Source organism: Camelus bactrianus, chromosome 1 (genome assembly GCF_048773025.1).
Source record: "Camelus bactrianus isolate YW-2024 breed Bactrian camel chromosome 1, ASM4877302v1, whole genome shotgun sequence".
Taxonomy (NCBI): Eukaryota; Metazoa; Chordata; class Mammalia; order Artiodactyla; family Camelidae; genus Camelus; species Camelus bactrianus.
The window spans coordinates 58,027,943-58,054,094 of NC_133539.1; the positions used below are offsets into that span (position 1 = coordinate 58,027,943).

At 36.2% G+C, this 26,152-nt stretch overlaps 1 protein-coding gene across 1 annotated transcript in view; it reads right to left on the bottom strand.

Annotated features, from left to right (window-relative positions):
* The window catches only part of KPNA1 (karyopherin subunit alpha 1), a 56,329-nt gene extending 31,374 nt beyond the window's left edge, over positions 1 to 24,955 (bottom strand). Inside the window, exons 1-2 of the mRNA XM_010970899.3 lie at positions 24,771 to 24,955; positions 4,646 to 4,779 (exon numbers count right to left, since the gene is read on the bottom strand). Of these exons, the coding sequence (XP_010969201.1) occupies positions 4,646 to 4,774 (129 nt within the window). The 5' untranslated portion in view covers positions 4,775 to 4,779; positions 24,771 to 24,955. The remainder of the gene's footprint in view (positions 1 to 4,645; positions 4,780 to 24,770) is intronic.
* Between the last annotated feature and the right edge of the window lie 1,197 nt (positions 24,956 to 26,152).

Below are 26,152 nucleotides of genomic sequence, written 5' to 3' on the forward strand. Positions count from 1 at the left end.
TGTTAGTGTACAGTAAAGTGATTCAGTTACACACACATATATTCTTTTTCATATTTTTTTCATTATAACAAGCTATTGAATATAATTTCTTGTGCCATACAGTAGGGCTTTGCTGTTTATCTATTCTGTATATAGTAGTTTATTTCTGCTAATCACACATTCCCAATTTATCCATCCCCTTGCTTTCCCCCTTAGTAATGGTAAGTTTGTTTTCTCTGTGAGTCTCTTTGTTTTGCAAATAAGTTCATTTGTGTCATTTTTTTTGGATTTCACATATAAGTGATATCATGTATTTGTCTTTCTCTGTGTCTGACTTATTTCTCTTAGTATGATAATCTCTAGGTCCACCCATGTTGCTGCAAATGGCATTATTTCATTCTCTTTTATGGCTGATTAGTATTCCAGCAGTGTGTGTGTATGTATGTGTGTGTGTTCATCCAATCATTTGTCAATGGACATTTAGGTTGCGTCCATGTCTTGGCTATTCTAAATAGTGCTGCTATGAACATGGGTGCATGTATCTTTTAAAATTATATTTTCGTGCAGATACATGCGCACAGATACTGCTGGATCATATGGTAACTCTATTTTTAGTTTTTTAAGGAATTTGTGAGGTCTTTTCTGATGCACTACTGGGATACACATGATTGCTCCAGTTTCTCAACCTAACTGACACACATCACTATGTAAGTTTAAAGTGTACAGAATGAGGATTTCATTTACATATGTTGTGAAATGATCACAACAGGTTCATCTAACATCCATCTTCTCATACAGATACAATAAAAAGAAAAAAATCTCTCCTTATGGTGAGAACCCTTAGGATTTACTCTCAACATCTTTCCTGTATATCATACACCAGTGTTAGCTATAGTCATGTTGTACATTACATCCCCAACACTTATTTATCTTATAACTGGAAGTTTGTACCTTCTTACTACTACCTGCTTCCAATTCTCCCTCCCCTAATCATTTGCCTCTGGCAACCACAAGTCTGAGTACAAGTTTGGTTTTTTTAATTTTTTTGTTTTTAGATTCCATATGTAAGTGAAATCATAGAGTATTTGTCTGGCTTATTTCACTCCACATAATGCCTTCAATGTCCATCCATGTTGTCACAAAAAATAGTAATAATAACCCCTTGCTTACTTCACAAGATATTTCTTGTAACTAAAAACATCAAGCAAGCCTCTATTCTTCATCACTATGGTTTTTATGAAGCAGCACTGTTACCTACTTATACTGCGTTAGCTTATTTCAAAATATTTTAATAGTAAATGTAAAGTGCCTGTCTTTTTATTCATGAAAAATTACAAGACTGGCTCAACTGGAATGACATCAACTAGTAAAATTTTTTGCTAAATAAGTAAATTTTAGTTCAGTCTGCTGGTGTCAAATAAACAAAGGTCATTTATACAGTGCTGCCTAAAGAACACATATTAAGTGCTGGCTGCTAAAGGGAAAGCTCTAAAAGTGCAGTTATCTTTTGCGTTCTTGGCAGGATCAACTCCTGTACTACCCTCAAATCTAGCTGAACAGCTGGCCTAAAGCCTGTGACTTTTCCCGATAGATGACAAAGCAACTGTGGAAACATAAACAGCACCTACATGAATCTGTATTTTACTGATGGTCACTATTTTACAAATTAGGCATGAAACAAGTACTGCTGTGATGTTAAAAAGTCTGATTGGGGGGGTGGGAAGGGACTGGGATTTCAAAATGTAGAATAGATAAACAAGATTGCACTGTGTAGCACAGGGAAATATACACAGGATCTTGTGGTGGCTCACAGCGAAAGTGAATGTGACAATGAATGTATGTATGTTCACGTATAACTGAAAAATTGTGCTATACGCTGGAATTTGACACAACATTGTAAAATGACTATAACTCAATAAAATAAAGTAAAATAAATTAATTAATTAATTAAATTAAAAAAGAAAAAAAGAAAGAAAAAGAAAAAAAAGGAAGTCTGATTGGTTTTACCAGTTCTCCCTACATAAGATGGCACACATGAAATGATAAAATTAAGATTTTTAAATAGAGCAATATTCCAGAAACTTAGCACAGAAACTTACCAAAGTCCTAGCACAATTTCAGATCTCATACAATGAAGGTGTTAGAATTTCAACTACAAACATTTCTAGTCAGATAAGAGGGGCAATACTTGCCACTTGATATATTAAGGCTGTAAAGCATTTTTCTTCAGGCAGGTGAATATGAAGACCTTATTTTGTTTATATAAATTTTCAATGAAGTCTAATAACACGAAATCCCTGTTACCAAGAAGAAACAGAGTAAAACAAACACTGTTAATGGCAGAGTGCCACTACTATATCTTCAAATGGCTTTATGCCAAGTATGATGCGTAGGCTAGTGGTTATATTCAGACCTGACTGAAGACGACAAAAACAGATGGCAAGATATACCGAGTTCTTGGATTGGAAGAATCAGTATTGTTAAAATGGTCATACTACCCAAGGCAATATAGATATTCAATGCAATCCCTATCAAATTACCAATGATATTTTTCATAGCGCTGGAACAAAAAATGTTAAAATTTGTATGGAAACACAAAAGGCCCCAAATAGCCAAAACAGTCTTGAAAAGGAAGAATGGAGCTGGGGGAATCACACTCCCTGAATTCAGACTACACTACAAAGCTACAGTAATCAAAGCAGTATGGTACTGGCACAAAAAGAGACACATAAATAAATGGAACAGGAATAGAAAGTCCAGAAATAAACCCATGCACTTATGGTTAATTAATCTATGACAAAGGAGGCAAGAATACACAATGGAGAAAAGATAGTCTCTTCAACAAGTGGTGCTGGGACAACTGGAAAGCTACCTGTAAAAGACTGAAATTAGAACATTCTCTAACACCATATACAAAAATAAACTCAAAATGGATTAAAGACTTCAATGTAAGATCAGATACTATCAAACTCCTAGAGGAAAACATAGGTAGAACATGCTTTGACATAAATCACAGCAATATTTTTTTTTCAAACCAGCTCCTAGAGTAATGGAAATAGAAGCAAAAATAAACAAATGGGATCTAATTAAACCTAAAAGCTTTTGCACAGCTAAGGATACTATCAACAAAATGAAAAGATAACCTACAGAATGGGAGAAAATATTTGCAAATATTGTGAATGACAAGGGATTAATTTCCAAAATATACAAACAGCTCATACAACTTAATATCAAAAAAAAAAAGCAACCCAATCAAAAAATGCACATTAGACATAAATAGACATCTCTCTGAGGAAGACATCCAGATGGCCAACAAGCACATGAAAAGATGCTCAATATCACTAATTGTTAGAGAAACTACAATTTTTAGAGAAACAAATCAAAACTACAATGAGATGTCACCTCACAATCAGAATGGCCATCAATAAAAAGTCCACAAACAATAAATGCTGGAGAGAATGTGAAGAAAAAGGAACTCTCCTACACTGTTGGGAATATAAACTGGTGCAGCCACTATGGAGGACAGTATGGAGATTCCTTAAAAAACTAAAAATAAACTTATCACATGATCCAGCAATCCCACTCCTGGGCATATATCTGGAGAAAAATATAATTTGAAAAGATATATGCACCCCAATATTCACAGCAGCACTATTTACAATAGCCAAGACATGGAAACAACCCAAATGTCCATCAACAGATAACTGGATAAAGCAGATGTGGTACATATACGCAATGGAGTATTACTCAGCCATAAAAAGGAATGTCATTTGCAGCAACATGGATGGACCTGGACATCGTCATTCTAAGTAAAGTAAGTCAGAAAAAGAAAATACCATATGACATCACTTATATGTAGAATCTAAAAAAAGGACACAAATGAACTTACCTACAAAACAGAAACAGACTCACAAACATAGAAAACAAACTTATGTTTACCAGGGCATAAAGGAGGTGGGAAGGGATACATTGGCAATTTGAAACTTGCACCTTTAGGGGAGTGATGGAAGTGTTAGCTATCTTGATTGGGGAGGTGGTTTCATGGGGTATACACACCTAACAAAATTCTTCAAATTGTACATCTGAAATATGTGTAGTTTACTGTACAGGAACCATACCATAATAAAGGTGTTAAGAAAAATAAAATAAAATACTATACAATAAAGAATGTAAAGATAGACAAACAGACATGAAGCAAGTATAGAAAATTGCTGACAATTACTGAACCCAAAGTATGGGCTTATGAGGTTCATTAACTACTCTGTATTTTTGTACATGTTTACAAATTTTCAAATTAAAATTTAGAATGAATAGCAATGTTCTGTTGGTCACTTGAGAATTCATTAACAAACATACACATAAAATCTTAAAGAAGTTGTAACTTTAGAAAAGTAAAATAGACTAAAAAAAAAGGCCAAAATGTTAAACAGTGGTTATATTGATAACATGGGAACCTGAGAGATTTCTTCATTCTTGCATTCTACTTTTCATTACATCCACTCCCCTATCCCTAAAAGATGCTGATTTTATAGTTGGGAGGGGGATATATGCATATACACACAATATGTATCACACATTGTTAAAACTAAAATAAAGGAAGGTGATGTCAGTATTAAAACGGAACACTAAGTTCTTTAAGAGAAATAAATGAGAGTAAAGGACTTACCTGCTCTTCTCTTTTCTGCTTACGTAACTGCAGCCCTTCTTCCTCCCTCCTTCTGCGCATCTCATCAGGATTCAGGGACTTATTTTTGTAACTTTTCAAGCGAAAGTTCTCTTTTCCTGGGGTAGTCATGATTTCTACAAAAATGAGGGAAGGACCTTAGCTTACCATAAAGAGCTCTGTTATTTTAATAGTTCAGACTTTTAAACATATACATGCCCAGAACCAATGGATAAGAATGTCAAACGGTTTACTTTAACAGCTTTATTAAAGTGTACAATTCAACATCTTATAGTATATTCACAGCTATATGCAACCATCACAAGTCAATTTTTTTTTAAAACATTTTCATCACCTCAAAAAGCTACCACTCGTATTCTGGACATTTCATATGAATAGAATCATGTGTGATCTTCTGTGCCTAGCTTCTTCCACTTAGCATATTTTACAAGTTCATCCGTGTTGCAGCATATTATTAGTACTTTACCCCTTTTTTGGCTGAATAATATCCCACTGTATGGTTATACCCCATTATATCCATCCAATCATCAAATAATGGACAGCTGGATTCTTCCTACTTTTTGCTATTATGGATAGTGCCTCCATAAACATTTGTAGACAAGTTTTTATGTAGACACAGGTTTTCATTTCTCTTGGGTATGTAACCTGGGAGGGGAACTGCTAGGTCAAATGGTAACTCTGTTTAATCATTTTAGGAACTGCCAAGCTTTTTCCAAAGTGACTGCATTATTTTACATTCCCACCAGCAGTGCACAAGGGTTGCCAATTTCTCCACATCCTGGCCAACACCTACTATCACTTTTTTTTTTTTTGGAAGTATAGCTTATTTACAATATTGTGTTAGTTCTAGGTGTACAGCAAAGTATCACAACTTTTTGATTCTGGCCATCTTAGTGGGCTAGATGTCTTTTAACTTACTTTTTTTGCCAACTATATATCTTTCCCCCAAAATGTCTATTTAGATTCTCTGCCCATTTTTAAATTGGGTTGTCTTTTTACCATTAAGTTGTAACAGTTCCTTATTTATTCTAGATATAAGTTCCTATCATATATGACTTATTAATATTTTCTTCCATACTTCCACTAAGATGTCTTTTCACTTTCCCGATGGTGTACTTTAAAGCACAAAAAGTCTTTAATTTTGATGTAACCCAAATTAATCTATTTTTCCTTTTGCTGCTCAATGATTTTAGTGCCATCTTAACTCTAAGTTTCCTCCTAAGAGGTTAAAGTTTTAACTAACTCTTACATTCAGGTTTATCATCCATTTTGAGTTAATTTTTGTATATGGTATGAGGTAAGGGTCCAACGTGATTGTTTTGCATATGGCCACCAGTCGTTTCAACACTATTTGTTGAGAAGACTATTCTTTCTCCACTGAATAGTCTTAACACTATTGTTTGAAAATCAGTCACAGATATATGGTTTTATTTCTCAACTTTCAATTCTTTTCCATTGATCTGTGTATGTGTATCCTTTTGCCAATTCCACACAATCTTGATTACCATTTCTGTAGTAAGTTTTAAAATCAGGAATGTATGAGTACTATTTTATTCTTTTTTAAGACTGTTTTGGCTTACCTGGGTACACCACTATTCCATGTGAATTTTAGAGTCAATCCGTCAATGTCTACACAGAAGTCACCTAAAATTCTGATATGAACTGCACTGAATCTGGAGATTAATTTGGGAAGTACTGCCAATCTTAGTATTAAACCTTTCAGTCTATGAAGACAAAATTTTTTTAACTTAGATCTTTAATTTCTTTCAACAACGTTTTATATTTTTCAGAGTGTTTTACACTTCTTTTGTTAAATTTACACGTAAGTATTTTAATATTTTTGATGCTATTGTAAATGGAATTATTTTAATTTCACTTTTGGATTGTTCATGCCAAGTCTATATAAAATCAATTTTTATGTATTGATTTTGTATCCTGCAACCTTGCTGAACTGAACTTGCTTATTAATGCTAACACTTTATTAGTGGATTCTTAAGGATTTTCTACATACAAGATCATGTCATCTGCCAGAGACAGTTTTGCTCCTTTTCTTCCAATCTTTTGTTTGCTTGTTTGTTTTGGGGGAGAAGTAATTCAGTTTATTTAATCCATTTTTTTAGTGGAGGTACTTGAGATTGAATCCAAGATCTCATGCATGCCAGGCACACACTCTATCACTGAGCTATACCCTCCTCCCTTTTCTTCTGATCTTGGTGCCTTTTCTTTTTCTTGCATAACTGCCATGGCTAGACCCTCCATACAATGTCAAATAGAAGTGGAAGAGAGCAGACAATCTTGTTTTATTCCTGATCTTAGGGGAAAGCATCCAGTCTTTCATCAACAAGTATCATGTTACCTTTGGATTTTTTTCATAGATGTCCTTTAACATGCTGAAGTTCCTTTCTATTCCTAGTTTTTTTCGTGTCTTTGTCAGTGAAAGGTGTATTTTGTCAAATTTTTCTGCATCTTTGCAAAGACTATGTAACTTTTTTCTTTATTTTACTGATATAGTACATAATTGGTTTATGAAATTTAAACCAACCTTACATTTCTGGGATAAATGCCACTTGGTCATGGTGTATAAATCTTTTTATATGCTGCTGAGTTTAGTTTGTTAGCATTTTGAGAATTTTTGTGTTTATATTCACAAGAGATATTGGTCTGTACTTTTCTTGTGATGTCTTTAGCATAAGGGTAACTAGCTTTATAAAATAAGTTGAAAAGTATCCTCCCCTCTTTCAATTTTTTGAAAGAGTTTGTGAACAAATAGTACTAATTCCTCTTTAAATGTCTGATAGACTTCAGCAGTGAAGCCATGTAGGCCTGGGCTTTTCTTTGTGGGTACTTTTATGATTAATTCAATCTCTTCACTTGTTATAGGTCTATTTAGATTGTTTCTTACGTCAGTTTCAGTAGGTTTTATCTTGCTAAAAATGTGTCCATTTTATCTAAGCTATGTATCTTACTGGTATATAGTTATTCATAGTATTCCTTTATAATTCTTTTAAGTTTTATAAGGTAACCAATAATGTTCCCTCTTTCATTTCTGATTCTAGTAATTTGAGTCTTCTGTTCTTTTTTTGTCAATCTAACCCAAGGTTTACCAATTTTGTTGATGTTTTCAAAGAAACAGTTTTTGGTTTCCTCAATTTTCTCTATCATTTTTTCACTCTCTAATTCATTAATCTCTACCCTAATCTTTATTACTTCCTTCCTTCTACTTCACTCTTCTTTTGACTTAATGTGGAAGGTTAGGTTATTGATTGGAGACACTTAATATAGGCATTTATTTCTAGAAGTTTCCCTCTAAGCACAGCTTTAGCTGTATTCCCTAAGTTTTCTTAGGTAGTAACTTCATTTTCATGTTATCTCAAAGTATTTTCTGATTTCTCTTTTTTTTCTTCCTTTGACCCACTGGTTACTTAAGAGTATGCTCCTTAATTTCTACATATTTGTGAGTTCCCCCAAAGAAACAAATAGTTTCTTTCTGTTGTTGATTTCTGATTTCTTTTCATTGTGGTCAGAGAACATCATTTGTATTATTTCAAACCTTTTAAATATATTAAGGTTTATTCTGTGGCCTAGCATATGGTCTAACCTGGAAAATGTCCCACATGCACTTGAGAATATATATTATGCTGCTGCTGGGTGGTGGTGTGTTCTATACATATCTGCTGGGTCTGGTTGGTTTATATTGTTGTTTCCTTGCTGACCTTATGTCAAGTTGTTCTGTCCATTATTGAAAGTGCAGTATTGAAGTCTCCCAGTCATTACTGAACTATTTCTCCCTTCATCTCTGTCAGTTTCTGCTTCATATATTTTGGTGCTATTACTAGGTTCATACATATTTATAACTTTTATATATCTAGTGGATTGAACTTTTCATCACTATAAAGTGTCCCTCTTCCTCTCTCATAACATGTTTTGTTTTAAAGTCTATTTTTTTCTGTTATTAGTATAGCCACTCCAGCTTTCTTGTGGTTGTTGTTTGTATGGTTTATCTTTTTACATCCTTATACCTTCAATGTATTTGTATCTTTAAAGTGTGTCTCCTGTAGAGAGCATATGGTTAGATCCAGCCTGACAATTTCTGCCTTTTTAATTAGATTATTTAATCAATTCATATTAGTATCATTATTGATATAGCTGGAAGGATGACTGCTTTTTCATTTTTCATTTTCTGCCTCATGTCTTTTGTTCCTTTATTACTTTTGCTTTCTTCTGCATTAAGTGAATTATTTTCTAATGAAGTATTTAAATTTTTTTAGTGACTTTTTCACTGTATTTTTTGTTTTCCCCTCAGCAGTTGCTCAAGAACTTAACATATACACTTTAACTTGCAAGAATCAGCATGATTTATACTAGGTTAATTCCAGTGAGATACAGAAATGTTATGCTATATAATTCTACTCCCTTTCCTCTATAATACTTTTGTTATACATATTACATGGTATAATATACATATTAATGGTATAAATATAACAACATAGTTATAATTATTTCTTTATCATCTACAGTCACTTCCTTAGCTTAACATAGTTTTGCTTCCACTCACCTCCTTTGAGCTGTTACTGGCAGACACATTACAAATATATTACATTTCTATAGGCCCAAGAATATAATATATACATTATTTTACACAACTGCTTTTTAAATGTTTTGTGAAAAAAAATGTGGTTATATACTCTCTTAAAATTGCACAATTACTTTTACTGGTGCTCTTTGTTCATATAGATTCAAATTACCATCTGGGGTCACTTGCTTTCAGCCTAAAGAATTTCCCTTAGCAATCTTGAAAGGCAAGTCTGCTAGTAACAAAAGTCTCTCAGTTTTTATAATCTAGGAAACTCTTCATTTACTTTCATTTTTAAAAGATAGCTTGGCTGGATATACAAAAATTTGGTTGACAGTATTTGTCTCTGAGTACTTCAAATATATTACTCCACAACCTTCTGTATTCCATTGTTTCTGATGAAAAGTCAGCCGTTATTATTATTTTTTTTTAATCAGGGTTCCATTACAAGTAAATAACCGGCTGTTTTTCTCTTGCTGCTCTGAAGGATTTCTTCTTGTCTCTGATTTTTAACATTTTTACTCTGATATGTCCATTTGTAGGTTTTCTTACATTAATCCTACTTGAAGTTCTTTGGGTTCTGTGGATGGATATGTAGGTCAGTGTTTTTCAATAAATTTGAGAAGTTTTCTGCCATTATTTTCTTGAATACTTTTTTCTCCTTTTTTTCTCCCCTCTTCTGGTATTCTCATTATGTGTACTACCATGCACTTTATGGTGCCCCACATTTCTCTGAGGCTCTTCTCAATTTTATTCATTTTTTTCTCTCTCTTCCTTAAATTTCTACCGATCTATTGACAAGTTCACTAGTTCTTTCCTCTACCACTTCAAATCTACCTTTGAGCCCCTCTAATTAATTTTTCATCAGTTATGTTACTTTTCAACTCCACAATTTCCATTTGGTTCCTCTTTAGAATCTGTCTCTTGATTGACAGTATCTATTTGATATGAGTTATCATCACATATTCCCTTCTTTAATCAAGGTTTCCTTTGATTCTTTGAACATATTTATACTGGTTACTTCAAAGTTTATTTCTGTTAAATCCAACATCTGGTCTCCCTCACAGGCAGTTTCTATTGTCTCCTTTTTTTCCAGTGTAGTAGCCACACTCTTCTAGTTTTTGTTTGCACATATTTCACCTTTTTATTGGGAACTCAACATCTTATAAAGTATTGAGGCAACTCTGGGTATTGCCCGGTCCCCTAGAGGTTTTCTATTTTTGGTTGTTTATTTGCACAGTAATTTGCTAGATTATTTTAAAGAAGTCTGTTTTTCCATCCCACACCCTCCCCTTCTCGTGTTGGTCCTCAGAGGTGGCAGAGCCTGGATATGCCCACAGTCAACTTGCCGTAGCTGTAATTTGGTAGGACTCTGTCTCTCTCCCTGACCACACCGAGCTATTAACTTCCACTGTCAGTTAGATTGCTGTACTGTTTTAAACAATGGCCTCAGTAATAAATTGCTCTACAGAGGAATCCAACCAAATTCAGGCTCCTTCGAAGGAGTAGTTTCAGGTCAGTGTCTGACATTCACTCTGTCCCTAGGAATGCTCCTTCCAGCTGTCTCTTATCCCAGTTCTTACCTGGTTTGAACCTCTCCAGCTCTAATGTAAGCGAAGTTGTTCCTTGAGGAAGAGATTAGGGGCCATCTGCTTTATGACCTGTTTCTCTCCTCTACCCACAAGCAAATCTCTGAACCAGGGCTCTAAAGATGGGGGTGTGGACAACAGCCACTCTTTTGAGTGACACCCATAGGAACTGAGTATCTGACAGGGGGTAGATACAAGCCTGAAGTCTTCTCAGCTTGTCTCTCCTGATGTGGAACCACCATTTTATAAGACAGGGAAAAGATGATCTGTCCCCTAGTATGCTCAGCAGCTCTGTTCCCAACAGTTTCTGTTCTGCAAGTGGAGACCGGACAAACAGTAGTCCAGTCCCCTTTCTTTCCAACAAATTTACCTAGAACTTAGCCTAAGCAGCAGGCAGCTGGGGGCAGGATGAGAAATCCCAATGTCCTGCTCCTCCCAGGAAGAAAACCTTCCCTCCAGCTGGAAGCTCTGCATTTATTGTATGCCTTAGGACCATTTCCAAAGCTCTAAATAGTTGTTTTTTAATAGTTTTCCCCAGTTGTACAAAGGAGTGGGTCTGCAGAGCTCCTTATGCTATCAGGATGAAAGTCACGGGAACAGTTATTTTTAAAAAGATGATTTTGATGCAAGCCTGGTTTGAGAATCACTGATCTATAATGTGCTGTGTCACATCATCTATTTTAGCAGGATCTCTTAAAAAACCTATAGGGCAAAATTATTATTCTCACCCTTTACAGGTAAGGATTCAGGAGGCTCAAGGATAATTAAGGTTAAATGAGGTCATAGGGTGGGCCCCTAATCCAAAAGGACTGGTGTCCTTATCAGAGGAAGAGACACCAGAGATATCTCCCCTCCCCCTCCCTCTATATATATATATCTCTACACCCTCAACCCCTGCATGTGCTCAGAGAAAAAGTCATGTGAGGAAACAGAGAGAAAGTGGTCATCTGCAAGCCAGGAAGAGAGACCTTATCAGAAGCCAACCCTGTTTGTGTGAAGGAAAAGCCTGGCTGGTCTAACAAGATAACTCACAAATCTAAGTACTGGAATACTGATCTGAGTTCTGCTAGACTAACTTGTAAATCTAGGTTAATCAGTGTTGTTTTGCTGTTCATGTTTTTTTGCTAGCCAGCTGGGTTTTCAAAGATACATATCTGGCTTTGGAATGTTGGTTTGCTGCCTCCCCACCTCCACTTTTGTGATGAAAATGCTGCTAAAGCTGTTCCATGCCTATTGGCCTAATACCCCAAGCCTGTACTTTACCCTATAAAACTTCATGTGCACATCTTGGAGGTGCTCAGAGCTTCGGAGCAGAAGCCCCTCTGAGCCCGCCGGCGTAATACATCTGAGTACTCCAACCCTCCGAGTGGTGCTTGTTTCTTGACTGGACTGTCGTTTCCGTAACATTGGAACTTTGATCTTGGACTTCTAGCCTCCAGAACTGTGAGAAAATGAATTTCTGTTGTTTTAACCATCCAATCTGTGATGCTTTTTAACGATAGCACAAGCAGACTAATAATATATCCAGTGGTATTTTGTCACACTGGGCTTTTATTAGACTAAGAGACTGGTGCAATGCAGATGAGAATTTGCAAGTAATTCTGAAGGAATCATAATTAATGGTGCTGACAAATGACACAGAGAAGAATGGGATTCCTGAAACAGGCAGCATTTTGGTTCTGAAAGATCAAATATAGCATAATAGCAATGATAACCAAATTCAAGTTTTAGGTTAAAAGAAGGAGAAAGCCTATAGTAACAGAGCCAAGACCTGGATAAAATTTAACAAGACTTTAACAAAACTAATAAGACTTAAGTAACTGGAAGCCTAGATTCAACAAGGAGCTAGAAGGGCAAGCAGTTACGGAAAGACAATGTTGGGAACACAGTACACATATACATAGAGAGAGTAAATGATAAAGCAAATGGAGTAAAAAGTAAAATGAACAATTGTGGAATGTGGGCAGTAGGTAAACAGGAGGGCTTTGTACACTTTTAGAAACTTCTGTAAGCTTGAATTTATTTCAAAAATCTTAAAAATAAAAAAAATCTAAAGGAAAGAAATGTTCACAAAAAGATTAATTATTCACTTGCTTTTTATTAAAGTGACATAAGAAGTAAGTCCAGAGAAGAGGTTTGGCCTTAAAACCCTGTTTTCAAATTTACTTCTTAGCATAATAATATAGGGAAGGTACTAAACTTCTGTGAATCTTGGTTTCCTTATTGCACTGTGGAGATAATACCTTATACGGTAATGAAAAGTAACATATGAAAGCATACCTCCACTGACCCATATATAGCTCACACCTGATATTTGTGTAATGAAGAAATGGCTTTAAATAGCTCCAGAGATTCAAAAAAAAAAAATCTCTTCTGACTAAAATGATCAGAGAAGGCTTCATTGAGAAGATGGTGTTTCAGCTAGCTTAGGAAGAATAGACAGGATTTCATCAGTTGAGGCCGAAAGAGAAAGACCCACAAAACAGGGCAGAATACAAAATAAAGGCACAGACATTAAAAAGAACAACTGATAAGGAACAGCAGTAAGCCATGTGTGATCAGAGCAACTGTTCTTTAAAAGGAGTAGGTATACATAAGGAAATGCCAGGGCCTCTTGTCCTGTCTTACTTTTTTAGTTACATTTTGATATCCAGAAACTCACAAATGACTTCAACACTCTAAAAATTTCCACCATTCATACACTGCACTTGTGCTTTTGAATTTCAAAACATTTCACACACACACAAAATCCAAACAGTATGGGTAGGTATAAACGGAAAAAAATGAAACCGTACCTCCCCTTGTTTCTAACAGTAACCACCATCAAGTTCTCTGTATATTCTTTCAAGAATTGGTTATACATACACATATCCTTTTGATTTTTATTGTACACACACAGTTCTGCAGTTTGCTCAATTCTGGACAACTTTCCATACCAACACCTATAGAGTTTTATCATTTTTAACAATATAGTAATTAACTTTTGTACCATAACCAGATCCTATGCATCAATGACAATTATGCTTGACTCCAATTGTCTACCACAAACAAGGCTGTAACTAAATTATCCTTCCTATATTTGCATATGTTTCACAAATAAACCTATGAAAGAATTTTAAACAGTGAAACCTCAAGGTCAAAAGTATGTTAATTTAAAATTTTAATATTGTCAAAGTTCCCTCTAAAATATTGCCCCCATGTACTAGTGAATATGAATGTTCCAGTTCCCCATCACCACCGCTGCTAACCCAGGACCAATTTAAATTTTCCCGTATTTGACAATATGATATGTGAAAAAAAAAATGCTTCTCATGAACGCTATTTTCATACTACTACTAGTTATGTGCTTTGTTCATATTCACTCTTAAGTTTTTCAGATGTGATGTGACGGCATGATCACTTTGATGCCTCATGGAATGTCTGCTGTGTATTCCTGTGTTTCAAAATTTTATTTTTACCTCTAATATGGTAAATGTTAACAGATACACAATAATAACATAAACAAAAGTTTTCTTTCTTCAGGGTATCTGTTAAGAGTGTAATGTTCTGTGACCAAAAAATTTGAGAACCCTTGGTCCAGATAATCTTTTCTGTCTTGTTAAGAGAAAAAGAAAGTCCTTTGATATTCAGATAGCATTCAATTTATAGATTAAGGAAACATTTTTACAATATTGGGTCTTCTTGGTCAGAAATTAAATATGTATTTACACTTATCTTTTTTGCTACAATGATATATGTGAAGTTTCCTTTCATTATATTCTAACTGGCTACTGTCTGAATACAGGGAAATTACTTAATACTACATATTAGTTTTTTAAAGCCAGCCACTGAATTCTGTGTTTGATACTTTCAGTTGACACTCTTGATAATGAAGTTTTTTTAAAGGCTCAATTTTATTGAGGTATAATTTACATACAGTAAAATATGCCATTTAAGTAAATACCACCACAATTAAGACAGAGAATCTTTTCCTCACTATAGAAAATCCTGACAGGCCCCTTTCTAATAAATCCATTTTCCCAACCCCAGGCGATCTGCCCTTCAATTTTGCATTTTCCAGAATGCCAAATAAATGGAGCCACACAACATGTAGCCTTTCAAGTGCAGCTTTTTTCACTCACTAATAACTAGTCTGGGATTCCCCCATACTGTTGCATCTACCAGTAAATGACTCTTTTTGTTGCTGAATTGTATTCTATTATATTCCACAATTTGTTCATCTATTCATCAGTTGATAGTCATCTGGATTGTTTGCAGTTTTGAGTGATTATGAATAAGCCACTATAAACATTCACATACGGTTTTTGCGTGGATAAATGTTTTCATTTTTCTTGGGTAAAACCTAAGAGTAAGACTGCTGAGTCATATGATAAGTGTATGTTTAACTTTACAAAAAATTGTCAAACTGTTTTCCAAAGTGGCTGTAACATCCTGCATTCCTACAAGCAGTGTATAAGAGCTCCAGTTGTGTCACAGTATTCTTTTAATATACTTAAAAAAAAAATCACATCTATGGTCCACACATCTATACCTATTTTACTAAAGTGTTAAAATCTGAAATGTGTGTTGAATTATACCAAATGTCTTTTTGGCAGTTATTAAAATGATCATTGTTTATCTCCTCTGACATATTAAATACAGTGAGATATTAATACATTTCTTAATAATGAATGATTTTTGACTCAGAATAAACACACTTGGTCACAGTGTATCATTCTTTTTAATTCTATCTGTTAGTATTTTCTTAAAAATGTCTAAATCAGTGGTATAGCTCAGTGGTAGTGTGTGCTTAGCATGCATGAGGTCCTGGGTCCAATCCCCAGTACCTATCTTAAATAAATAAATAAAAATAAATAAACCTAACTCCCCTCCTAAAAAATTTCTAAATCAGTATTTATAAATGAGACTGATTACTTAATACCCTCTTCCCCTCCTCTTTTGAGGGGGGTATTATATTTGTCACATTGAGAGCTTTTTGAAAACACATGGGTATGACTCCAACTTTATGACATTCTCAAAGAGGCAAAACTGGAGAGTTAAAAGATCAGCAGTTGCCAGGGGTCTAAGGAATGGGAGGGATGAACAGCAGAGCACAGAGGATTTTGGAGACAGTGAAACTATTCTGAATGATAGTATAATGGTTGACACATGTCTCTAAACATATGTCAAAACCCACAGAATGTACAACACCAAGAATGAACCCCAATGTAAACTATGGACTTTAGTTGGTAATAACGTGCTCATGTTGGTTCACTGATTGTATCAAATATGCCACACTGATGAGGGATGTTGAGGGTAGGGGAGTATATATGTGTGGGTGGGGAGGGCTATGTGTGAACACTGTATTTTCTGCTTAATTCTTGAACTGCTTAATTTCTATGAACCTGAAACTGCTCTAAAAGAATAAAGTCTCTTAAAAAAATTGAACTTTTTTGTTCCACAAGCTCCCTTGGCCTTGATTCATTCAATACTCTCTCTGTCCTCCACCAATGTATACACAAAACACACTGAGTATAGATCTTTCTATATTTCTATTATATTCAAAATGGTTTATGTTGAGTGTGTGGAGTCAATCCAAACAGTCAGTAAACCTCAAACACATGCTAACTATTCTGAATGTTTAACATCCACAATATTTGTGGAACACCATAAAATGCTAACATACTTAATTCCACCATATAAATTAAGCATAATTTTATTAGAAAACATGATGTACATTTAATATTAAAAAGCCAAAACCACAAGAAAGTATGACTACAAAAGAAGCAAGTTATGGATTTATCAACTTAAACATAAAGCATAAAAAAATTTCAGTTCATATGTGAATATTTTCTTGAAAGCTTTATTTTCTGATCAAAAAATAGGGAGGTGCAAGCTCACGCTCTATAGGTGAGCTCTATAGCTTACACTCATTAATTTGTTATCAACTTCTAAGTCAGATAGTAGTAGCAGATCCCTTTAAAAGATTTTAATAAAAATTAGGGATGAAAAATAAAACTTAAAATATCTGACACATTTTTTCCCTGTAAAATAATTAGTTATCTTTATTTTAGTGACAACATTCTAGTGTTCAATGGGGGCACAGTTTGAAAAACCCTGCAACAAGCCTCTTCTGTGAGAAGTCAATGCTGCAGACATGATTCATAGGCACTCATCTCTGATAAATTTGATAGCTCTAACCTCAACAATCTAATAGAAATCCCTAATTTTCTTTCATGTCCCAGCTTCAGACCTTTTTCCGCTACAAAATTTACTATAAACTTTGACCCTGAATTCTGATCTCACCTTCTAGTATCTATGGGTTCCCAACTTGCAAGGTTTCCCAAAGACACTCTCAATATCCAAACATTTAAAGGAAAATATTTACCAAGGATTTGGGGAATTTACACCCTAGGATTCAGTAATTCCACTTTTGGAATGTACCAGAAGGAAATAAAATCAGCAGTATATGTAAGAATGTTCACAGCAACGTGACTGTTACAGTGAAAAATCGTAAACCTAAAAACTATAAAGCAAGGGTTTGTCTCTGGGACATAATCATAATATACCGAGAAATAAGAAAAACAGAACACTAACGCATGAAAAATCTGGGTGGTGGGAACAAAACTCCAATCTACGTTATTTTCTATACTTTTAAAAATATTTCATAACTTGAATTAGAATACAAAAACATTAAATGGGTATTAATATGATTTGTCTTTATCCCCCAAATTTTCTTCAGTAAGCAACAGACTAATTACACAATAAGAAAAACTTCCAAAAAGTAAAGCTGAAAGCATGTATTTACTACCATGAGCCTTCCCAGCCTAACTGAAACACTGTATTTCTTTATTCTTGGCTGGAATTTCATCAACTCAACATGCTATTCTTTCATCAAAGTTCTGATTGAATAGTCTAAGTTTTTAATCAAAGAGAAAAACTACCTCTCTCCTTATAGTTGGATTTAAGATAAATCTTTCCCCCAAAATAGCATAAAGGTTTCCTTCATGATAAAAAAAAAGAGCAAATCTGCCTTTATCTGATTCATATCCATTACTGAATTTAATAAGTTCTATATTTTACACATACATTTATATGAGTTTTCATATTTTAAATTAAGAATTATACAGGATGTATGAGTTTTCTTCCCAAAACATTAACATCTCAGTACTCAGCAATTTTTTTTGTTTAATGGAGGTACTGCGGATTGAACCCAGGACCTCATGCATGCTAAGCATGTGCTCTATCACTGAGCTATACCCACCCCGCCTCAAAGCTCAGAAATTTAATTTTAACCTTCTATACTAAGCAAAATACTGAGCACATAGCGCACTCAAATGGCATGGAAAGAATGGACACGCCAGAAAATATAGAGTTTATGTGAAGAAATAAAATGATGGATTTGGTAGATTAATCTACACAAAATTATACTTTTTTTAAAGGGATGAATTACAAATATGGAACAGGAAAGGAGAGAATCAAAGGTTATAGATGAGATGTCAAAAACTTTTTAGAAGCTGTGAAAATAGATTGTCAAATGGTATTTTACTAGCAAAGTAGAACACTCTGAAGCCTAAGCACCTGCAAAGAAGCTGATTCATACTGCCCACAAGCAGGAGGCTTCAAAGGCAGGAGGCCCCCACAGGCTTTTCTGAAGGGAGAGTAAGGAATGGAACTAAAAATTGGAAGGCTAGTTTTTTTTTTTTAACTTTTTTTTTATTGAGTTATAGTCATTTTACAATGTTGTGTCAAATTCCAGTGTAGAGCACAATTTTTCAGTTATACATGAACATATATATACTCATTGTCACATTTTTTGGAAGGCTAGTTCTAAGTCTACAAAATAGCCATCACACCCAGACTTCCTCCTCCCTTGTGCCCAGCCAGGCAACCATCCCTCCCCAAAGCCCTACAGATGTTGAGAGGATTACTCTGAAAAAACTAGAGACTCATGGGACACTAGTGAGGTATACACAGGATTACACAAGCACAATTAACAGTGAGAATGACAGCTCTTTTTCTAAGGTAAGTTCTCGGAACATAGCATTTAGGTAAGAGATTGGAGGCACTCTCTCTCAAGGAAACCAACCAGGCCAAGATAAGAGAACTGTGAGTCCTCTCCCCCTATAAAAGGCCACCAGCAACTCTGCCCACCCTTTAGACTGGTAGTCATGTAGGCTCAAACACATCCCAAAACTGCCCACCCTTTAACAAGCCATACCTATAGTTTCCAATTCAGTTTTTAACACTTCACTCTTAAATATGAATGGACAACCTTAAGTTTACCAGACATCTGAGAAAAGCCTCTATAGAGAAAAGACTGCAATGAAATAAAGGAACTTAAAAGAAGTAGAGCAATGAAAGGTACCAAAAAACCCAACTAGTATTACTATCCTTAAAAGGATTATAGTGTTTATAAAACAATGCAAAGATACCATAAGAATGAGCTCTAGGAAATTAAAACTATGGATAGGAGCTTAAAATTCAACAGAAGGTTGGAAGATTAACACTGAAGAAATCTCTCAGGAAACAGAACAAAGAGACTAAGTGATGGAAAATAGGAAGGAAAAGAAAATTAAAAGAACAAACTAAGAACTCTAATACCTAGTAATCCAAATTCCAAGAGAGAAAAAGTTGATGAGGAAGATTATTAAAGAAACAGTGCACCAAATTTAGAATATTCATTCAGTGAAAGACACCATGGACAAAACTAGCACAAAGATGACAGGCATAGAGAAGATATTTTCATCCTAAAACAGACCTTCACAAGGAACTCCTGCAAACCAAAAAGACAGGAAACCCAAAGGAAAGATAGAGAAAAGGACAAAACAGACAATTATCAAAAGGGAAAACCTGAAGGGATACAAGAGATGCTCAAACTCATTAGTTATCAGAGAATGTACATTAAAACAATACTACTTTATACTTATTAGACTAATAAAAATTAGAAAGTTAGATAAAACCAAATACTGGCAAAGATGTGGGCAAACAAGAACCCTCCTCCATTGCTAGTAAGAGCATAAACTAGTTCTCGAATTCATTGACTCAAGAATCCCACTCCTGGATATATCTCAGACAACTTCTTACAGAGGTCCATAAGGATGCACAAGGAAGAGTATATTTACCACAGTTTATTTGTGATGCCAGAAAGTCAACTCAGGTGTCAGTGATTAGGGAATGAAAAGTAAAATGTAGTAGATGTATACTGGAATTCCACATTATACACAATTATATGTACACACAACAAAACAGAAAGGTCTCCAAAACAATGCTGAGTGAAAAAGACTAAGAAACAGAACAAAGTCTGTAACAATATATAAACTAAATACACACACCCCACCCACTACATATTTCACAATGATTCACATATAATCAAGGAATGTTATCAACCACAATGCAATGACTGCCTGCTAGAAAGGGTACTGGAAGTAGGGCTCAGAAATGAAAAATTTAAGGAACTTGTATAGTCTGATGATAGTTTCAAGAACTGGAAAGCTAATTAACTCTACAACTCTTTTACCTAAAGTACCCCCCAAAATAATATTAATGATAAAATAAATTTCCCAAAACTAAAGGACATGAATTCCCAGCTTGTAAGGGTCCATGGAGTGCCCTTAAATGAAAAAAGAACCACATCTAGGCACATTAGGGGTTAAAAATAATATCCTAAAAGCTTCTAGAGATTGGAGGAAAGATGGGGAAGGTCACACACAAATCAAGAATGAGAATGGCTTTGGACATCAACAGCAACGTTAGAATGCAGAAAACAACAGAGCTATGACTTCCAAACTTTTTAAGCCTAGAAATTTATACTCAAATTATTGATGAAATGTTAAGGTAGAATAGATTTTTTTTTAATCATGCAAGATCTCAGAAGGTTTTTCCTTCCCAGGTACCCTTCCTCTGGAAGTTAAGAAAATATGGAAAATAGGAAATCCAGTAGAGAGAAGGGCATTGAGAGTTTTAAGGGTGACATAAAGAGAAGTTCCAGGATAACAGCTGTGAAGCAGGCCTAAAAAGTAACCAGTCCAGATTGCATTAAAAGGACAGAGGTTCCAGGATAGCTGTCTCATGGATACAAAAGGGGGAAAAAAGGTATTACTCCTGGAAAAACCAAACTGGTTAAGAGAAGAAATGATACAATACATTGCATGGTTCAGCTATAAATATTTGTTATAACTGAACGATAACTTAATAAACACCTGTGATAAAGGAAGACTTTGTAAGAATGTTTTAAGTTCTCCTGCAAGGTTTAATGTGTTATCATGTAAATATTCCAAGGCAGGGTGCCTTGTGGTTTCAGCCAGCCTTGTGCTATGCCGTTAAGATTGATTTACTGCTTAAAATCACTTTACTTTATCCAATTTTTACTGAACTTTTTATGTAAAAAATAAAATAAAGAAAAAAAGAAACACCTGTGATAATTATATTGAAAGGATGGGAGAGGTAATGTACATATGTGTGGACAAAAGTCAATAGATAATGTCCAAAACTGGTATATCAAGAAATAGCAAGAGAAGCAAATGATTCATAAATATGAAAGAGGAAATAGCTAAAAGAAAATGGTAGCCTCCAAAGTGCAGAGGCTGGGACAGAAGACAGTTGTTTTTTACATATTATTCTAATTTAAAATTTGTATTTTTTAATGGCAATAAAGCAAGGAACTCATACAGCCTTTCAGCTTTCAGTAAATTAGGTCTTCACAATATCATTTCATGATGTTAAACAAACTACATTTTTAGTTTGTTCTGCTGGAGAGACTGAACTGCAAACCAAGACAAAATCAAGCTCTAATGTTTGATGTTAACATTGTACAAATAGCCTTGTGTTTGAATCCTAACTCTACCACTTACTCTGTGAAGTAGGACAAGTTACCTAACTACCCTCTACATGTACCTCACCTTCTCAAAGTGCTTTTACAATAATTAAGTGAAAGTACCTGATGTAGTGCTTGATCCATCAATAAATGTTAGTACCTTCTGCTTGTCTTCTTTTTCCTAGCTACAAACTCCCATTCTGTTCCCAAGCAGCCTTGTTGGTCAGAGAGTACAGAGACTCATGGACAACTCAGCACATATCCCTCCTCATGCTGGAAAATCAATCATGATGAGTAAGCAGACTTATCTTTGTATATGAAGGGCAGCATTATTCTTGCTATGTGAAGTAGATTATCCCTATTATCCACATTCTGGATTATTGCCTGCTTTCAGGAACTGTCCCAATTAGTCTACTACACTAGATCAGAACCATTTTATCACTTACATCTGTCTTGTAGGGTTATATCATCTTTAAAAACAAACAAAAAAACTGTATGTTCCATCAGTCTTCATTCTTGCCCTTTCACTGCAAGGCCTCAAAATTTTTTACCAGGGTCCTATCTGGCCCCTTGCTGGCCTGGGGCCACCTCCTGCTTACTACAGCAAGAATAGAGTGAAATCAGCCTTAATCGGCTAATTTAATTGTTTACCATTTCCAATGTTTTCTTCCATTATTATGGCTAAATTCAGAATACCTTGCAAAGTACATAAATCTTAAAGAGAGTAATGGGGAATTATCTTTATCACTGTCAGTCATCTTTACTTACATGGCCAAAAGTCTTAATTGATTTTATACAAAGTATTCATACGTACGTCTAGAAACAATCTGACAGACTCAAAAATACAAAATCATAAATCATCAAGGCTTTATCATCTAATTCAACAAATATTATCCTAAAATACTGGAAATAAAAATAATATATAATCCCTATTCTGAAATGAGGGAAAAGGTAAAAGAATCAAGAGAAAGAAAGAACAACAACAAATAGTCCAGGAAACAACTGAGAGCAATTCCAGACTATTTGACATAACAAATAACATAGTTGAGGCTAATAAAAATTATAAAAATTACCAACACTGAACACAGCTCTGAACCTCCTCACAGCCAAAGCATAAAGAGAAATAGGATGGCTTACAAAACACAAACGATCTAATAAAAGCAGTCATTTGTTTAAAACCCAAAGAAAGAAAAGACAAAAATGTATTACGGGGGTCTTAAAAAGAATTTTTCTCTAAGGTTTCTATTTTATAAGGATCAATAAATAAATAATGTTCCAATACTAGATAAAAATCAAAGTGCAAAATATTAATTCATAGTTCTGTGAAGAAACTTCTACAAGGACCTAAAGTAACATAATGTAAATATTCTGACTTCAGATGAGGCATTAATTTTTATCACTTAGTTTATTCTAGGTTTTTATAAATATATGTTTTGTTTCCCCACTAGACTGTAAACTCCTGGAGGTTTCTGTTGTCTGAGTCCATCTGAACTTCCTTTGCTATTTACTATAGTTTTTGCTCAATTGTAATGACTGATAAAATGTCATGCAGTCAATATTTAGTCATTATTTGTCAGTCTTCCCCTCTACACTATAAATTCCATGAGGACAGGAACAGTGTCTTGATCACATTTACATCCCCAGTCTCACATACTCCATGAACACTCCAAGAATTCGCTGAATTAATGGACCAAATAAAGAAAACACAACAAAGAAATATGAAAGGAAAGAAGAAATAATTTCTAAAATGGCAGTGATTTTGGTTCTAAGGCTGGTTCCAACAAGAGCTGGATGACCTTAAGTTACTTAACTTCTCTAACCTTCAAAGCTTTAATCTGTAGAAAGGAAAAAATTACATCTTCAGAGTTAAATATTAAATGCTTTAATACACTAAAAGCATTTAGCAAAATACCTGTAAAGGAGCTCAATAAATGTTACTTCCTTTAGGTTCTCTCATATCCTCCACCTTAAATCAGGTATTACACATTAAAGTGCCTTCCAAGAATAGATTATTTCAGCAAAAGTACAATAGAGTTTATTCTCACTTTCCTTTGAAAAGTTAAAATTTCATCTCTTCAATCTTTACAATGGAAAGAGAAGCGATTGTGAATTACTTTCAAAATATTTCAAATGCAAGAAGAAGAAAAAAAAAGTCATGAATGAGTTTTGAAGCAACAAGAGGGGGAGGAATCACCTACAAGCCTGTAAACAAACAGGGGTTCTGAAGGAAGTGTTTATTAAAGGAAAAAAGGACTGAAAAAGTTAGAAATATTATTTAATAGGATGTTTTAGAAAAAAATACTTCCAAACTGTTTATTCTAATCTTAAAGTTTAAAAATCAATTCTTTTGAAGTCGTTCACTCAAAAGTGGAACATTAAATACTTCCATTCAAACCTAAAACATTCCTTCATGACGACTTCCGTGACTCCAGTCATCCTTGTTTTCCCCTCCCCTTTAGAGCTTAATCTAATACTTCGCCGCTTCCCTCGCATCACCACTGACACACGCTATGTGCAGACGAAGTTCTGTCATTCCTATAATTACCACACCCCTGTCAGCCTCTTCAGGCCCATGTTATGACATCTGTAAACTGCAGTCGTCCGTCTCCACCCCCGCCCCCCGCCACCTCCCCACCTCCCTCCAAACCACCGGCTCCGGCTGGAGCAGTAACTTGTGAATTCCCGAGACGGTCCCTTCTTGCCCGGGTTAGGATCTTTACACGTCGCCCCCTGCTCTCTCCAGCCTCAGTCACAGCACTCTGCGCGGCCCACCCCCGCCCCCCGCGCGCTCGCGCCTGGCCGCGGCGCTGGCTCCGCGCTCCCAGCTCTCCGCCCCGCTGCCTCGGCGCCCCGCAGTCCCCGGCGCCGCTTCCAGCCCCGCCGCCGCCCCGCCCCGCCCCGGCCGCCGTTCCCGATGGCGAGCACACCAGCGCTCCCCGCCCCCACCCTCCCTTAGGCTGGCCGCGCGGCCGTTAGGACAGCCGGGCCGGTGACGCACGGAGGCGCCGCGAGCGCCCAGGCCCAGGAACCAGAGCTCGAGCACAGACGGCGCCCGCCCTCGCCGCGGGCCTCTCCCGGGTCCCGCTGAGGACTGCCGGATCCGCCAGCGGGAGGGGGAGGGGCTGGGGGCCGCCGGGGCCCCGCACTTACCAGGCTTAAGGCAACCGATCCCGGTGCCACTGCTGGGGTAAGCCGCTGACTCGCTCGCTCGCCCGCCGTGCCTCTGCCGCACACAACCTCGAAGAGCGGACTCGCGCCTCGGCGGTGATCACCAGGCCTCGCTCTCGACCGCCGCGCACCCAGCACAGCGAGACCTAGCTCAGCCGGCGTTCGCAATGCGCCTGCGCGCGGGGGCTGGACCGCGCGCCTGCGCGCACCCTCCACCGCCCTGCTGCAGAGGCTGCTGGGAGATGTAGTATTCCAACCGTCTTTCTCTGGAAACGCTAACGGTTAGCCCGGAACCAGTGGAGAGTCCGGGGTCAGGGAGAAGGTCTGATTGAGGAGGTTCACAGAGGCAGAGGTTAGAGAGTCACGCTGGAGTGACAGGGAAACGGTACTTATTAGGTTGAGATGCAAAGTTATGCCTACAAACTTGTCTTCGAAGCTCTTCCAGGGCCAATGGATCCTCGCTCACCTCTGTGTATTTCTTGCCTCTCACAGTGTTGTTACCTAATACAGGTTAACTGAATGAATAATGTAAGGAATGAAGGCTAAGGGATTATTACAAAAGTGTTAGAAGTCAGCGCCTCATGACTAAGGCATTCACATGCAGCACGTTTGAGGAAGCTTCTGAGGTATTTATTTATTTAGTTCTCTCCCATCTTGTTTACCTGATAATGTATGGTCAGTATCAAAAACCTTTAAGAAATTAAATGAAACACAAATAGTTGCTTTACGCTCAATAAATGGTCTTAAACGAAAATTTGGGATAAATAATTGTTACTGTTAAATTTGATGCAATTGGGTGGGTGGGTGGGGATTCTTTGTGAGCAGTGGCTTCAAAAGAAAGACTGAAGTCAGCCAAGCAGAGGTCACAGAAAAAGTCTCACATATGACATAGTTTATCAAATCAAACTAAAACACCCATGGAGAAGCAAGGTGAAAGAGATGGGGTAGCTCTATAACACAAGAGTAGAAGAGAGGACCACACTGAATCCTAGGCTATACAAAGCTCATTCGCCCTAGATCTTTTTCTGCTGTATCAGTGTTCCACACTGAAGGCGTGTTTTCTAGGATGAGTTGAATTTGTGCAAGCGGGCTGAGGAAAGAGAATGTGTTCTAAGGAAGAGACTTAGAGGCAAGTATTCCTGCCCACAGCTAAGCTGAGGGCAAATCACTTTATTCCAATCAGGATCTGATATTAACAGCTGGACTTAAGTGTTTGTGAAAACTAGTTTCCTTACAGTTCACCCTTACTTTTAGTTAGGGTATTCCTTGAGGGTCTTGACCAAAAGTCTGGGGCATTTACTAGGGCCTCTCTTTCCTTGACCCAGCCTCCTCAGCCCCATGAGATAGCCAAAAGCTCTACTCAG